Genomic DNA, 17,873 nt, shown 5'->3' with positions numbered 1-17,873 from the left:
GATGTTCTGCGTTTTTGTTGTTCAGGCTCTGGTCTTGTCCCATCTTGATTACTGTCTGGTAATATGGTCAAGTGCAGCAAATAAAGACCTAGCAAAGCTGCACCTGGCTCAACACAGAGCAGCACGCCTTGACCTTAACTGCACATACAGAACTAACATCAACAACATGCAGGCCAGTATTTCCTGGTTGAGGGTTGACAAGAGATAAACTGCTTCTCTTCTATTTTTTATGAGAGTGTCTGCATAATCAAACAACTTACAGCTCAGACACCCATACATACCCCACCAGACATGCCACCAGGGGTCTCTTCAAAGTCCAAATTCACGGCAACGAACAATATTATACAGATCCATGATCACATTGAACTCCCTTCCATCTTGAATTTTCAATTTAAAGTTTGATTCAGTTTTCTTGTTTTTTCAATCAACAAACAAAACACATTCCACATTCCCAGAGGTGGCAGACATAAATAATATGATAAAATAAAAAACAAACAAACAAACAAACTTGCAGCACTATCTGTGATCATGTTAGTGTAACGGATGTGAAATGGCTAGCTAGTTAGCGGGTACGCGCTACTAGCATTTCAATCAGTTACGTCACTTGCTCTGAGACTTAAGTAGGGTTTCCCCTTGCTCTGCAAGGGCCGCGGCTTTTGTGGAGCGATGGGTAACGACGCTTCGTGGGTGTCAGTTATTGATGTGTGCAGAGAGTCCCTGGTTCGCGCCCGTGTCTGGGCGAGGGGACGGTCTAAAGTTATACTGTTACATTGATGCTGTTGACCCGGATCACTGGTTGCTGCGGAAAAGGAGGAGGTTGAAAGGGGGGTGAGTGTAACGGATGTGAAATGGCTAGCTAGTTAGCGGGTACGCGCTACTAGCATTTCAATCAGTTACGTCACTTGCTCTGAGACTTAAGTAGGGTTTCCCCTTGCTCTGCAAGGGCCGCGGCTTTTGTGGAGCGATGGGTAACGACGCTTCGTGGGTGTCAGTTATTGATGTGTGCAGAGAGTCCCTGGTTCGCGCCCGTGTCGGGGCGAGGGGACGGTCTAAAGTTATACTGTTACATTAGCTATGTCCAGCTTTAGCTGAGACAACGAGCAAATAATTAGTTTTACAGCGCCATACACAACATGTATATACACACATATTTCCTTAGTCACCCCATTCACTCTGTCCAATTTGAAATATAGTTGAGTAGTGGAGACCAGAGTCTATCAAACCTGGGATGTCTGTTGTGGAGGTCATAAATGAGCTTTTCAGATGGAATAAAGTCAACAATCTGTTCAATCCACATTTTAAATGTAGGAGAGGAATTACAAGTATGTGATAGTCATAAACAAATGTTCTCTGTCAGGATCAAGAACAAAGTCCTGCTGGGCATTATGAAGATAGATACACAGGGTCATATCAAACTGTACATCTAGTATTTTCTGTGCAGCAGTATGTATAGATTGCCAAAATCTGGTAATCGCTCTACAACTCCAAAATACATGCATATAGGTTCCACTTTCAGAGGTACATCTTTTACAAGCAGGATAAATGTCTGTATTCATTCTATGGAATCTCACTGGGGTATGATAAAATCTGTACAAAAATGTGTAATTATAATTTTTCATTTTTATATTAGTAGAGGAGCAGTATACCCTGTCGCAAACATCCGCCCATAGCTCATCACTGACAAAGGTCCTTTTCCCAGATTACTTTCAAAGGAGTAAAGGAGTAGCCCACATTCTCAGAAAGGAGTCTGTAGATATATGAGAATTTGCCTTTGATGGATTGTGCTGTAGCATGAAGGGTCTCAACTTCATTCAGCTGAGCTCTAAACCTCCCCTTGGAAGTGAATGAGGAAATTACGTGTGTAATTTGAAGATATATATAAAAAATGTATCTTGGCACATTGAATTCACTGCAGAGCTCTTGAGAGTATTTCAGTGTAGTTGTGTTCTGATGTAACAGGTCTGAAAAGGTCCTGATACCTAGAGGATGCCAAAGATGAAAATTGGCATCACTCAGGGCTTTTGGCAAGTCTGGGTTGCATACTATAGGCGAGTGAGAGCATATCTGGGAGGAAATGCAAAGGTATTTCCTACAGTCCTTCCATGCTACTAGGGTTTTGTAAATCACAAAGGTTTTGGGTATGTTTCCCACTTTAGTTATTAATTAATATAATTGAGCATAGGGGCAATGAATCACAGGATTGGGTTCTGAATCTACTTTGAATCTTGCAGCCGAAACGCGTCAGAGTTTTAAACATTGTTTCCATTGAACATGCCATACAAATAAAGGCATGTTAATTAAATATATGAAGAGTGCTTTGGTCCTCCTTTCTTTTTGATGACCACATTGAATCTTGTCTGTTTGTGATCCATGTTGCGGATTTGGGCAGACCTGTAGTACAATTGAAGGCAGGGAATGGCAAGACCACCCTTAGATTCAGGTTTCGATAGAGTGGAGAACTTGATCCTAGGTTTTTTATTGCCCCATATAAATTTGGTGATACTTTGGTTGTTTGTTTTGAAAAAGGAAACTGGGAGATAGCATGGGAGCATCTGAAATAAATAGTTAAATCTAGGCAGGTTGTTCATATGATAACATTGATTCTTTCCGACTAAGCTAATTGGGAGGGAGATCCAGGTTCGGAGATCATTCTTGATTTGATCCAGGAGTGAGAGATAATTTTTCTTGAAAAGCCAATTCAGATCTGGTGTTACAAAAATTCCAAGGTATTGAAACCCCTGTGTCTTCCATTGGAACAGACAGAGTGTCTTCATAGAGCTGGTGAGTGGAAGATTGATAGGGCAAACAATGGACTTGTTAAAATGTATCTGAGCAATTGTGTCTGAAATGGGAGGAAGGGATTTCTCAGGGTTGGATATGTAGAGCAAGACATCATCCGCGTTGAGTGACATCTTGTGCTGAAGGCCGCCTGCAGAAACCTCTCAACTCTGCTTAAGGCTCTGCCCCCAACAAGTAGAGCAGGGGGGACAGCGAGCATACTTATCTTCTGTCAGAGTTCAGACCGTTAGTAGACACCATTGCATTTGGATGAGAATATAGGTACTTAAACCATTTAATAAAGTTTGTGCCCATATTGAACTTCTCTAAGACTGAGGACAGAAAGCTTAGCGCCATCCTGTCGAACGCTTTCCCAGCATCCAGTGAAGACAGCAGGACAGAGGTCTTCCGTGCGTTTACTTGATCTATAATATCAAAAGACGGTGAATGTTATCAAAAGAGTACCTGTTTCTAATAAATCCAGTTTGGTCCGCTTTTATTATTTTGGGAAGAACAGTGTTTAGGCTTTTGATAAGCAATTTGGTAATTATTTTGTAGTTGAAATACAACAAGCTTATGGGCCGGAAGGACAAGCAGGATAGAGGGTCCTTGTCTTTTTTGAGCAACACTGTAATGTGGGCTGTGTACATAGAGTCTGGGAGAACTCAGTTTTAGCAAAAATCATCCAGCATTGGCATGACAATAGGGCTAAACTGGGGCCAAAAAGCTTTAAAGAACTCTCTGGGGAATCCATCTGGGCCTGGGGACTTGTTAGGTGGCATGGAGGTAATTGCCTCCAGGACCTCCTCGGTGTGGAGGGGGAGTTGAGATTTTCTTGGTCGGTCTCTGATAGTTTTGGTAGCGAGATTCCCTCTATGAAGGAATGGAGTTCTGCATCTGTATGTTTTCTCTCAGAAGTATAGAATTTGCAGTAAAAATCATGAAAAGTTAAATGTATCTTATTTGGATCATATGTGACCTCGTCATCTGCTGTTTGGATTACCCATGATTGTACGCTCTGACTGCTCTTTTTTGAAACGGTATGCAAGCAATCTGCTAGGCCTACTGCTATACTTATGGTATTTCTGTTTCGTAAAGAAAACGTTTTATTTTATGTCTCGAGCATAGTCCAAGTTTAGTTTGGCTGGCTGCTTTAAGTTGACTCCAGGAGGCGCTGTCTGGGGATTGTTTATTTACTTTTTGCATCGTTCCAGCTCCCTCTCAAGATCTAACCGATGCTTCCATTGCTTTTTCTTAGAGGAAGCATATTGTGGCCAAAGAAACTTTGTTGTCTTGTGTGTAGTTGTCTATCCATGTAGTGACCAATGTATGGAATGCTTCGTTTGATAAGATGAAGGTGTTGAATTTCCAGCTCTTTGACCTTGGTTGTTTTTACAGTGGACAAAGGCATGTTCTGAAAGTGCTATGGGTCCAATTGTACAAGTGGCAGAATTTATTAAAATGTTTGGGATGAAAGTGTAATCTATACGAGACTAGGTGTTATGGATATTTGAGTAGTGTGTATAGTCCATAGATAAGCCATTAGTCTCTCTCCAGATATCTATCAGTCCCATCTCTTTAGTAAGAGAGTTCAACATCTTTGCTGATCTAGGGTTTGTGGTGGTGAATTGAGATAATTTGTCCAGAGTTGAGTTGAAGGTACAATTAAAATCTTCAGCCAGCACTCCAAAGGAAACACACAGGGTTATCTTTTTCGACATGAAAGCAGGAGTATCTGTGTTAGGGGCGTATATATTTAAGATAGTAATTTATTATTTGAGTAAATCTCCCCCTCTGGATCAGATTTGTTTTTGTGAATTTTGAATGGAACATGCTTATGATTAAGTGTAGCTGTGCCTCTACTGTCAGATTTGAAAGGTTAGAAATACACCTGTCCCACCCAAGCTCTGCGGAGTCTAGCATGTTTGGCATCACAGATGTGTGTCTCTTGAAATAGCGCAATGTCAGATTTTTCCTTTTTGAGAGCATATTTTATATTTTTCCATTTAATTGCATGACCGAGCCCGTGGAAGTTCCATGTCAGTAGATTTAAGGTACTAGTCAACGTCATCGTACAGTATTCAAACTCTAGTGCAAGTCAGCTCTGCGTATAGTTGGATAATAGTTACGGCTGCAATCATATAAAATAAAAAATAAATGGTGTACATAAAATAGCAATCTCTGAACACCCCAGCCGAATTCCAAACAACTCAGTCACAATTCGGTGTTCCAAAAAACGGGAACAGTTCGCAACGCACAACGTCTCCCGAGAGAGAGAGAAAAAAAGTCTCATCCTCTCCATTAAATGAGTGACAATGTAGCCCCCGTCCAGACCACACGAAAAAAGAGAGCGAGGAATAAAGTAAATAAAATCAATAGTCCAGCCTACAAATACATCCCCCAAAGGATATAGGCCTAATCATTTGGACTTAATAACACAGAAATTTGGTAGCAATGGTTTAATAGAACACAGTTATTCCTTCGCTCCTATCTTCAAGGTCCTCTGTTTTCTCATCCAGATGCTGTATTTGCTATTGTTTCCATGGCGTCTGCCTGTGAGCCTCATCCAGGTACCCCGCGTTTATGGTTATCTTGTTGTTGATGTCAGGCAAGGCATTTTCCAGGGTTGTCACCTTGCCCCCAATCGCACTGAGCTGAGAGTTAATGCCATCTAGTTTGATGTTGAGTTCTGTACGTTTGGATCTCTGCTCAGAAAGGATGTCTTCAACAGAGGAATGTTTTTCAAAGGCACACGTAGCCTACATCTCAATACATACACAAAAACTATCTAGGTCCAAAAGGGGAGAGGCGTTGTGCCGTGTTGCTTTATCTGTTTTTTGAAACCAGGTTTGCTGTTTATTTGAGCGATATGATATGGAACGGAGTTCCATGCAATAATGACTTTATATAATAACTTAATCCAGAATAGAGACAAACATGCTCACTGTCCATCGCCAGGCAACCAAGTGAAGTTGTCAACCATACCCTAAACACAAACATTTCCAATTGATTTACTGAGTTTACTTTTTATATAATCTGTACTCTCCGATGTATTAGCTGCTAAATAAAATGCATAAACAACTCATTTTCAGTGTGTGTGTGTGGGTGTGTGTGTGTGTGTGTGTTTGCGTGTCTGCCTATGTTTTTCACCACATGTGCCGTGTCTTCACGCTCACATAAAAGACTAATTTGCAGAGCAGTGTTCGCTTTGTGCTGTAAAAGCGGAGGCCTCTTCTCTCTTGGCGAGTCCTTTTAGCCTCCCTCAGATCAATGGCTAGATATTCATACCAGAGAGACACAGGAAGGCACGGAGGTGTTTGAAGGTTGGGCAGACGGGAGAGCTCACAAAGGGAATCACTTTGATTTGCTATGCTCCACCTCCACTGCTCCCCTTCAGTAGAAACAAGTGATATCCTGTATTGCGATATCACTCATCATAATGAGTTGTTTATATAAGATCATTATTATTTAGATTTAGATTGGTTATGGCTGCGGAATTGTACGACAGTTGTATATCCTCGAAATTCAAACTAAGACAGTGAATGCCGAGGATTGTACTGAAAACCTTCATATACAGGCATCCCTCATCTATTGACTTAGTGATTCCGCTTTGTTTGTTTGTCTGTGAAGGTGTATGGCTGGTCATGTCTGAGATACATCAGTGTTGTATTAGAGACGACCAGTCTGGTTGTGTGGTGCTTAGGCTGATGCTAGAGGAACTAACCCCCTCCTATGGTGGAGAGAATCAGGCTGCATTACTTCAGGATGCATTAGTTCTGCTCATTTAGAGGCTATAGGGGTTATAGTTAGTGATGGGGGAAAAATTGATTCCATTACATATCACAATATTATTATGGACAATATTATATTGATATTGTGACTCCATGTATCAAAAAAATGTTTTTCAAAGCATTGTTAGCTAGTGCTAATCAGATGTACCTGAATTAAATTTTAATGAATGACATTTTTGAATTAATGACATTTTATTTTCGTGTCAAATCTCCAATTGGCAACCCATCCCTTATGGGATTAATTTACACATAAACAAACATTAGAATAATTCACTGTGATAATCTTCTTCTGGTGTTCTCTGCATTGCGCATCGCATAAAGAGTAAAACGTTTAAAAATGAAATAAAGAAAAAGTAAGGTAAAAATCAATACATAATAGTATATTACATCCCTAGAGCAGTGAAATAATATACTGTACATACATACATACATGCACACTGTATATATACACATACAGTGGGGCAAAAAAGTATTTAGTCAGCCACCAATTGTGCAAGTTCTCCCACTTAAAAAGATGAGAGAGGCCTGTAATTTTCATCATAGGTACACTTCAACTATGACAGACAAAATGAGAAAAAGAAAATCCAGAAAATCACATTGTAGGATTTTTAATGAATTTATTTGCAAATTATGGTGGAAAATAAGTATTTGGTCACCTACAAACAAGCAAGATTTCTGGCTCTCACAGACCTGTAACTTCTTCTTTAAGAGGCTCCTCTGTCCTCCACTCGTTACCTGTATTAATGGCACCTGTTTGAACTTGTTATCAGTATAAAAGACACCTGTCCACAACCTCAAACAGTCACACTCCAAACTCCACTATGGCCAAGACCAAAGAGCTGTCAAAGGACACCAGAAACAAAATTGTAGACCTGCACCAGGCTGGGAAGACTGAATCTGCAATAGGTAAGCAGCTTGGTTTGAAGAAATCAACTGTGGGAGCAATTATTAGGAAATGGAAGACATACAAGACCACTGATAATCTCCCTCGATCTGGGGCTCCACGCAAGATCTCACCCCGTGGGGTCAAAATGATCACAAGAACGGTGAGCAAAAATCCCAGAACCACACGGGGGGACCTAGTGAATGACCTGCGGAGAGCTGGGACCAAAGTAACAAAGCCTACCATCAGTAACACACTACGCCGCCAGGGACTCAAATCCTGCAGTGCCAGACGTGTCCCCCTGCTTAAGCCAGTACATGTCCAGGCCCGTCTGAAGTTTGCTAGAGAGCATTTGGATGATCCAGAAGAAGATTGGGAGAATGTCATATGGTCAGATGAAACCAAAATATAACTTTTTGGTAAAAACTCGTCGTGTTTGGAGGACAAAGAATGCTGAGTTGCATCCAAAGAACACCATACCTACTGTGAAGCATGGGGGTGGAAACATCATGCTTTGGGGCTGTTTTTCTGCAAAGGGACCAGGACGACTGATCCGTGTAAAGGAAAGAATGAATGGGGCCATGTATTGTGAGATTTTGAGTGAAAACCTCCTTCCATCAGCAAGGGCATTGAAGATGAAACGTGGCTGGGTCTTCCAGCATGACAATGACCCGAAACACACAGCCAGGGCAACCAAGGAGTGGCTCCGTAAGAAGCATCTCAAGGTCCTGGAGTTGCCTAGCCAGTCTCCAGACCTGAACTCAATAGAAAATCTTTGGAGGGAGCTGAAAGTCCGTATTGCACAGCGACAGCCCCGAAACCTGAAGGATCTGGAGAAGGTCTGTATGGAGGAGTGGGCCAAAATCTCTGCTGCAGTGTGTGCAAACCTGGTCAAGAACTACAGGAAACGTAAGATCTCTGTAATTGCAAACAAAGGTTTCTGTACCAAATATTAAGTTCTGCTTTTCTAATGTATCAAATACTTATGTCATGCAATAAAATTCTAATTAATTACTTAAAAATCATATAATGTGATTTTCTGGATTTTTGTTTTAGATTCCGTCTCTCACAGTTGAAGTGTACCTATGATAAAAATTACAGACCTCTACATGCTTTGTAAGTAGGAAAACCTGCAAAATCGGCAGTGTATCAAATACTTCTTCTCCCCACTGTATGTATGTGTTGGAGTGTCAGTGTAGTTTGTGTGGGTAGAGTCTGGTGAGTGTGCATAGAGCCAGTGCAAGAGTCAGTGCAGAAAAAGGGGATCAATGCAAATAGTCTGTGTAGCCACTTGACTAACTGTTCAGCAGTCCCAGAATTGGCACTCTGGTACCGCTTGCCATGTTTCCAGACAAGAACTGAAAACAATAGAAAAAACTAGGAACCAGGCCTGGTATTCATAGCTGACTTGGAAAAGGCCTACCCTATGTATAAAGGTGAGATTCCCACATTTAACATGTTTTTGGTGCGATCGTGAATACAATACGAGAAATTTGCATTTTGCAGCGTAGATAATGGGTTTGACAGGATGAATTGAGCAGGGCTCTCGGTTTTTCCCTCAACAACACAACAAGTTATTCTCTGTGTTTTCATCCATAGGTGGTGCCTTGCACCAGAACCCCTTCCAGCCATGAGCTAAGCCCCCCCTATCCTAAGCATCCTGGGTAGGATGACGGCTGTGTGCCCTGCTGGGGTGGGACCTGCTGGGGCTACAGTGGGGTGCTCCAGGGGGTCTGGGGCTGGGGTTTTGACTGGGAGTACAGGGGGTCAGGATAAGAGATACGCACGCTGGAGCCACTTGGAGAGCTCGGACATCACTGCAGATGACGAGGGGGTCCCTGGCCACCGCGTCACCCCCCTGGAGAGGCTAAACCTGGACATGTGCCAGGACGACAGGTAGGGCCAGGATGACAGGTACGGCCAGGACGACCGGTAGGAGCAGGACGACCGGTAGGAGCAAGATGACAGGTAGGAGAAGGATGATAGGTAGGAAAAGGATGACAGGTAGGAGAAGGATGATAGGTAGGAGAAGGATGACAGGTAGGAGAAGAATGACAGGTAGAGGAAGGATGACGGGTAGGAGCAGGATGACAGGTAGGAGAAGGATGATAGGTAGGAGAAGGATGACAGGTAGGAGAAGAATGACAGGTAGGTGAAGAATGACAGGTAGAGGAAGGATGACGGGTAGAAGCAGGATGACAGGTAGGAGAAGGATGATAGGTAGGAGAAGGATGACAGGTAGGAGAAGAATGACAGGTAGAGGAAGGATGACGGGTAGGAGCAGGATGACAGGTAGGAGAAGGATGATAGGTAGGAGAAGGATGACAGGTAGGAGAAGAATGACAGGTAGGTGAAGAATGACAGGTAGAGGAAGGATGACGGGTAGAAGCAGGATGACAGGTAGGAGAAGGATGATAGGTAGGAGAAGGATGACAGGTAGGAGAAGAATGACAGGTAGGTGAAGAATGACAGGTAGGTGAAGAATGACAGGTAGGAGAAGGATGACAGGTAGGAAGGAGCAAGACAATGCTATCTAACAAAAAAACATGAAAGAAGATGAATTATCACATGTATTATTATTCTGGATAATTTGTAAGTGCTGTTTATTTTATTAACAGGGTGGTCCGTGAGCTCACCTTGGGCCGGCGTATCGGCTTCTACAAGGTCCGTGGGGAGATCGGCTGTGGAAACTTTTCCCACGTCAAACTGGGGATCCACGCCCTCACAAAAGGTAAGGAAGACACCTGCCAGGCAGGAAACACATTACCTGATATTTAACACACACAGCCCTGCTTTACTGCAGATGCTCACCAAACCTTTGCATCTTTGAATTATGCATTCATGGACAATAAAAAAGTGAAAAGATACAGTATGTAGGCCGCCTGGCCAATCTTCACTAAATATGCTGGCTTGAGTTAAATATTTATTGGAAAACCCAGCTCCTCTGCTCCAGCAAAATCTCAAAGCGCAGTGATGTTTTCAAGCTGTTCTCATCAATGAGCTAATAATACATTTCCTTAGATAGCTGTTTGCTATTGAGCCAGTGGTTTGCCACTGGGCACAGATGTCATTTCAACATCTAGTTTTGATTTAGTTTTGGTTGAGTTGTCTACTAACGTGTATTCAGTGTGAAATCAACAACAACAAAAAGACTACATTCCCTTACGTTGATGACTTTTTGGAAACAAAATCAGTTTTCCACATTGATTCCATGTCATAACATAGATTTTTTTTGATGATGTGGAAACACTTTATTCAACCAGTTTTTGACCCAGTGGGTTAAGCCTGTAGTCTGAATCTTCCACAGAAAGACAGCCTGTCTGACTGCTGCCCTGGAAGATATGGATTCATTAGAGATCTTGTGTTTGCCTAGGGATGGGTGGAATTCCTGCATGCTTCATCAAAGACTGAAGTGTGTATGTGTGTTTGTGTGTGTGGTATCACTTGCTTAGTACTACAAAGCAAAATGAGCCCCAGGGCATTAAAGGCTGTCACTGAAAGCTGTGGCAGAAAGAGAAGACTAATACTAGTCTTAATTAATAATGCATGTCAAAATAAAGTTAGATATCTCAGCACCATCTCACCACTTAATAGACTTTTCCATACTCTGTTACAGGGTCTTTGTTTATTCGTTCTATTGATATGAGGTATATGGGTGTAATGGGAGAGGTTTCCCTTAAGCACAGATCTAGGCTCAGTTTACCGTTCCCAAAGCCAAACCATAACCAACTTCACCCATCTCCTAAATGGGTTGAATTGGATGTGTTCATGTTATATTTCTTCATTGAAGATCGATCTACAGTATTGTGTAGGTTGGTTATGTCTGGTCATAATTTCCGGTTGGTTATTTCAGCTTTCTCCTGTCATCTCATTGTCATGACGTTGGCCTGGGGGTAGGTTTATGACAGTCATAAATACCTATCCTCCCCTTTTTCCTCTCTCTACCCTACTGATGTGACATTTGAAAATCCCTTGGTTAACATAGAGATTCTGGGAACATCAGAAGGTGGGGGGAAATTAACCATATTTTGGTAATCCGACCAGTTGAACATATGCGTTGGTACTTAATGAATATGATGTCAGTTCGGTTGTCATCTGAGACATTCTCATCAATGATAGGATGACATAAACTCTACAGTGGAAAGTCTACACATTAGAGTTATCAGACTCACATGGAATTGTTGGCCAATTTAAATGTTTGAATACAATAAATTAGACGAGGTACGATCATGAATATGCTACCAACGGGACATCAACAACTGTGATATCTTATGTTTCACCGAATCATGGCTGAATGACGACATGGAAAACATTCAGCTAGCGGGATATGCGCTGCACCGGCTAGACAAAACAGCACACTCTGGTAAGACGAGGGTGGGCGGTCTGTGCATATTTGTAAACAACAGCTGGTGAACGAAATCTAAGGAAGTCTCTAGATTTTGCTCGCCTGAAGTAGAGTATGTCATGATAAGCTGTAGACCACGCTATTTGCCAAGAGTTTTCATACATTTTTTTTGTCACTGTTTTTTTACTACCACAGATGGACGCTGGCACTAAGACCGCACTGAGTCAGCTGTATAAGGAAATAAGCAAACAGGAAACTGCTCACCCAGAGGCGACGCTCCTTTTGGCCGGGGACTTTAATGCAGGGAAACTTAAATCAGTTTTGCCTAATTTCTATCAGTATGTTAAATGCGCAACCAGAGGGAAAGAAATTCTAGATCACCTTTACTCCACACACAAAGACGCGTAAAAAGCTCTCCCTCGCCCTCCATTTGGCAAATCTGACCATAATTCTATCCTCCTGATTCCTGCAAATAAATTAAAGCAGGAAGCACTAGTGACTCGGTCTATTAAAAAGTGATCAGATAAAGCAGATGCTAAACTACAGGACTGTTTTGCTAGCACAGACTGGAATATGTTACAGGATCTGTCCGATTGCATGGAGGAGTACACCACTCAGTCACTGGCTTTGTCAATAAGTCCATCGAGGACGTTGTCCCCACAGTGACTGTACGTACATACCCCAACCAGAAGCCATGGATTACAGGGTAGAGGGTAGAGGGTATAGCTGCCACTTTCAAGGTGCGTCACTCTAACCTGGAAGCTTATTAGAAATCCTGCTATACCCTCCGACGAACCATCAAACAGGCAAAGCGCCCATACAGGACTAAGATGGAATCGTACTACACCGGCCCCGACGCTCGTTGGATGTGGCAGGGCCTGCAAACTATTTCAGACTACAAAGGGAAGCACAGCTGCGAGCTGCCCTGTGACACGAGTCTAACAGATGAGCTAAATCACTTCTATGCTCGCTTCGAGGCAAGCAACACTGAGGCATGCATGAGAGCATCAGCTGTTCCGGACGACTGTGTGATCACGCTCTCCGTAACCGACGTGAGTAAAACCTTTAAACAAGTCAACATTCACAAGGCCGCTGGGCCAGACGTTTAACCAGGCCGTGTGCTCCGGGCATGTGCTGACCAACTGGCAAGTGTCTTCACTGACATTTTCAACATGTCCCTGATTGAATCTGTAATACAAACTTCAGGCAGACCACCATAGTCCCTGTGCCCAAGAGCACTAAGGTAACCTGCATGAAGGACTACAGATCCGTAGCACTCACGTCCATAGCCATGAAGTGCTTTGAAAGGCAGGTAATTGCCCACATTAACACCATTATCCCAGAAACCCTAGACCCACTCCAATTTGCATACCGTTCAAACAGATCCACAGATGATGCAATCTCTATTGCACTCCACACTGCCCTTTCCCACCTGGACAAAAGGAACACCTATGTGAGAATGCTATTCATTGACTACAGCTCAGCGTTCAACACTATAGTGCCCTCAAAGCTCATCACTAAGCTAAGGACCCTGGGATTAAACACCTCCCTCTGCAACTGGATCCTGGACTTCCTGACGAGCCACTTTCAGGTGATGAGGGTAGGTAGCAACACATCTGCCACGCTGATCCTCAACACTGGAGCCCCTCAGGGGTGCGTGCTCAGTCCCCTCTTGTACTCTCTGTTCACCCATGACTGCATGGCCAGGCACGACTCCAACACCATCATTAAGTTTGCAGATGACACAACAGTGGTAGGCCTGATCACCGACAATGACGAGACAGCCTATAGGGAGGAGGTCGTAGACCTGGCCTGGTGGTGCCAGAATAACAACCTTTCCCTCAACGTAATCAAGACAAATGATATGATTGTGGACTACAGGAAAAGGAGGACTGAGCACGCCCCCATTCTTATCGACGGGGCTGTAGTGGAGCAGGTTGAGAGCTTCAAGTTCCTTGGTGTCCACATTACCAACCAACTAGAATGGTCCAAACACACCAAGACAGTCGTGAAGAGGGCACAACAAAATATATTCCCCCTCAGGAGACTGAAAAGATTTGGCATGGGTGCCCCTGCACATTGACTCTGTACCAGTACCACCTGTATATCGCCTCGCTATTGTTTTCACTGTCATTTAAACTTTTTTGTTGTTGTTTTCTTTACTTCTCTATTGCTTACGTAATACCTATTTTTTACTTAAAAATTGCACTGTTGGTTAGGGCTTGTAAGTAAGCATTTCACTACACCTGTTGTATTCTGCGCACTTGACAAATACACTTTGATTTGATTTAATCTGAATCAGGGTTTGGCAGCTGGGGTGAAAAAGGTGCGATTGCGATAGAGGAAACCAAGTCTAGATGTAACTTTAGCCTGCAGCTTTGATATGTGCTGAGAGAAGTACGCTGTACCGTCTAGCCATACTCCCAAGTACTTGTATGAGGTGACTACCTCAAGCTCTAAACCCTCAGAGGTAGTAGTCACACCTGTGGGGAGAGGGGCATTCTTCTTACAAAACCACATTACCTTTGTTTTGGAGGTGTTCAGAACAAGGTTAAGGGTAGTGAAAGCTTGTTGGAAATAACACAACATCCGGGGAGGGGCCAGCTGAGTATAAGACTGTATCATCTGCATATAAATGGATGAGAGAGCTTCTTACTGCCTGAGCTATGTTGTTGATGTAAATTGAGAAGAGCGTGGGGCCTAGGTTTGAGCCTTAGGTTACTCCCTTGGTGACAGACAGTAGCTGAGACAGCAGATTTTCTGACTTTATACACTGCACTCTTTGAGAGACATAGTTAGCAAAGACCCCTCAGAGACACCAATACTCCTTAGCCAGCCCACAAGAATGGAATGGTCTACCATATCAAAAGTTTTGGCCAAGTCAATAAAAATAGCAGCACAACATTGTTTAGAATCAAGGGCAATGGTGACATCATTGAGGACCTTTAAGGTTGCAGTGACACATCCATAACCTGAACAGAAACCAGATTGCATTACAGAGAGAATACTATAGACATCAAGAAAGCCAGTCAGTTGATTATTGACAAGTTTTTCCAACACTTGATAAACAGGGCAAAATAGAAATAGGCCTATAACAGTTATGATCAGCTTGATCTCCCCCTTTAAATTAAAGATGAACCGTGGCTGCCTTCCAAGCAATGGCAGCCTCCCCATAAAGGAGAGACAGGTTAAACAGGTCGGAGATAGGCTTGGAGATGATAGGGGCAGCAACCTTAAAGAAGAAAGGGTCTAAACCATCTGACCCAGATGTATTTTAGGGTCAAGATTCAGGAGCTCCTTTAGCACCTTGGAGTCAGTGACTGCCTGCAGGGAGAAACTTTGTAGCGAGGCAGGGGAAAAAGAGGGAGAAGCATCGGTTGATAGTCGCAGTAGAAGGGGTGGGAGATGAGGAAATGTTGGATGGACAAGGAGGCATGGCTGAGTCAAATAGGAATCCTGACTTAATGAAGTGGTGATTAAAGAGCTTAGCCATGTGCTTCTTGTCAGTAACAACCACATCATCAACATTAAGGGACATGGGCAGCTGTGAGGAGGAGGGTTTATTCTCCAGATCTTTAACCGTTTTCCTGAACTTCTTGAGGTTAGACCCACAGAGAGACAACTGCTCCTTAAAGTAACTAACTTTGGCCTTCCGGATAGCCTGAGTGCACTTATTTCTCATTTGCCTGAACGAGAGCCTGTCAGCCAGAGTATGCGTGTGCCGAGCCAAGCGTCTTCGACAGAGGGGATCAAGCTGATTCTATACCATTTTACAGAAGCCAGTTCATGAAGGAAGGCTTGCTCATTCAAGTTTTTTAGCAAGCGTCTATAACAAATCAGGACAGGTCGTTTCACTGAACAGCCATTACGAACACAAGCTAAAACAGTGAGCACTATGGTCATTACAGAAAACACCAGACTGATACATATCAGGATTATTTGTGAGGATAACATCACAGGCTCCCGAGTGGTGCAGTGGTCAGAGGCACTGCATCTCAGTACATAGAGGTGTCACTACAGTACCTGGTTTGAATCCAGACTGTATCACATCTGGCTATGATTGGGAGTCCCATAGGGCAGTGCACACTTGGCCTGGGTTTGGCTGGGGTAGGCTGTCATTGTAAATAAGAATTAGTTCTTAACTGACTTGCCTGGTTAAATAAAAAAAAGGAGATTATCCCTTTCTGGGTGTTTGGAGTTATATTTTGTGGGATTGGTAATAATCTGAGAAAGATTTAGGGAGTCCCATTGCTTTAGGACTTGGTCAGGTGGTTTAAGCATGTCCCAGTTTAGGTCACCTAGCAGGACAAATTCAGACTTAGTGTAAGGGGCCAGGAGAGAGCTTAAGGCAGGTAGGGTACAGGCTGGTGCTGATGGAGGACGATAGCACCCAGCAACAGTCAACAAAGAGCTATTTGAAAGTTTAATGCTTAAAAACAGCAAATCAAATTGTTTAAGGACAGACTTGGTGGAGACAATCGAGCACTGAAGCTGATCCTTGGTAAAGATTGCCACCTTTGGAAGATCTGTCTTATCGAAAAAGTTTATAACCAGAAAGGTTAACATCAGTATTCAAAACACTCCACCACGTCTCAGTAATGACCAACACATCTGGATTGGAGCTGTGAACCCACACTTTCAATTGATGCATTTTAGGTAATAAGCTTCTAGATAACATGCAGAAAACCCAGGTTTTTACGAGAGCAGAAATCAGTGAAGCAGATATCAGAGCACAAGTCATAATTGGGGCTACAACAGTAGATGGGCCAGGGTGTACATGCACATTTCCAGATATCATCAACAGTAATATTATGACATCATAATTGAGCAAGCCACCTAGCGTTGTGTTTATTTATGTTTGGCTTGGAATGTTATAGAACGCACATGTTTTATCAGCCACATAGCTTGCTAATGCATAGAGATATATAAATATGAAGTGTGTGTTAACATCCACAAAATATTGCACCGTTTTATCTATAGAGAATAAAACACCAAAAGCTAAAACAGGAATATCTCTTTATTTTTGCCTAACTCTTCTCTCAATGTCTGCTTTTTATTTCTACATTCTATGTTGACCTCAGGTATATAACAAAGGCTTAAAGCTGACCCCAGGGAGAGTAGCTGCTGCATCAGGAACAGCTAATGGGAATCCTAATAAATAAATGAACATGTCCCTTTGTTCTCCTTCAGACAAGGTGGCCATTAAAATCCTGGATAAGACCAAGCTGGACCAAAAGACCCAGAGATTACTATCTAGAGAGATATCCAGCATGGAGAGACTGCAACACCCCAACATCATACGCCTTTACGAGGTGGGTCACACGCACGCACGCACGCACGCACGCACGCACGCACGCACGCACGCACGCACGCACGCACGCACGCACGCACGCACACACACACACACACACACACACACACACACACACACACACACACACACACACACACACACACACACACACACACACACACACACACACACACACGGCCTCCCAGGCCTTGTTAAACATCTATTACTGATAAGTAATGAGTTACACAAAGCATGGTCAGAAACTAATATCATCAGTGCAGTGCACTTTTAAACAGAGTAGTGTCATTAAACAGAGTAGTGTAATTAAACAGAGTAGTGTAATTATCAGTAGATGACTTGACCATCCTCTCTGTTTCTTCCTGGTGGGTGGCAGGTGGTGGAGACATTGTCACGGTTACATCTGGTGATGGAGTATGCAGGCGGAGGAGAGCTCTACACCAAGATCAGCACAGAGGGGAAACTGTCCGACATCGACAGCAAGATCGTCTTCTCTCAGATCCTCTCAGCTGTCAAACACATGGTATTTTCCTGGCCCAGGGCTACAGTCCTGCTCACATACACTTTAATATAGCTTATTATGTGTCCATACTGTATGTGTTTGAGTCAGTAATATCACAAGGCTTCCTGACCTCATTTGCTTTCTTTGAAACTTGTGTCATCGTTTCCCAAATAAATATTATGCTGGGGTCATAAGAACAATTCAGACTCCACATCCGTAGATGCAAAGTGCTTAAAAACATTGTCTATTTTCTGTGCTGCAAC

General features: G+C 43.0%; 1 protein-coding gene across 1 annotated transcript in view; it reads left to right on the top strand.

Annotated features, from left to right (window-relative positions):
• LOC139545066 (serine/threonine-protein kinase NIM1-like) overlaps window positions 1-17,873 on the top strand; it is a 34,743-nt gene that overhangs the window by 12,685 nt on the left and 4,185 nt on the right. Inside the window, exons 3-6 of the mRNA XM_071352447.1 lie at window positions 9,052-9,348; window positions 10,071-10,183; window positions 16,988-17,109; window positions 17,485-17,631. Coding sequence (XP_071208548.1) covers window positions 9,122-9,348; window positions 10,071-10,183; window positions 16,988-17,109; window positions 17,485-17,631 — 609 coding nt within the window. The 5' untranslated portion in view covers window positions 9,052-9,121. The remainder of the gene's footprint in view (window positions 1-9,051; window positions 9,349-10,070; window positions 10,184-16,987; window positions 17,110-17,484; window positions 17,632-17,873) is intronic.

Source organism: Salvelinus alpinus, chromosome 19 (assembly GCF_045679555.1).
Source record: "Salvelinus alpinus chromosome 19, SLU_Salpinus.1, whole genome shotgun sequence".
Lineage (NCBI taxonomy): Eukaryota > Metazoa > Chordata > Actinopteri > Salmoniformes > Salmonidae > Salvelinus > Salvelinus alpinus.
This window is presented reverse-complemented; position numbering and strand designations above follow the sequence as displayed.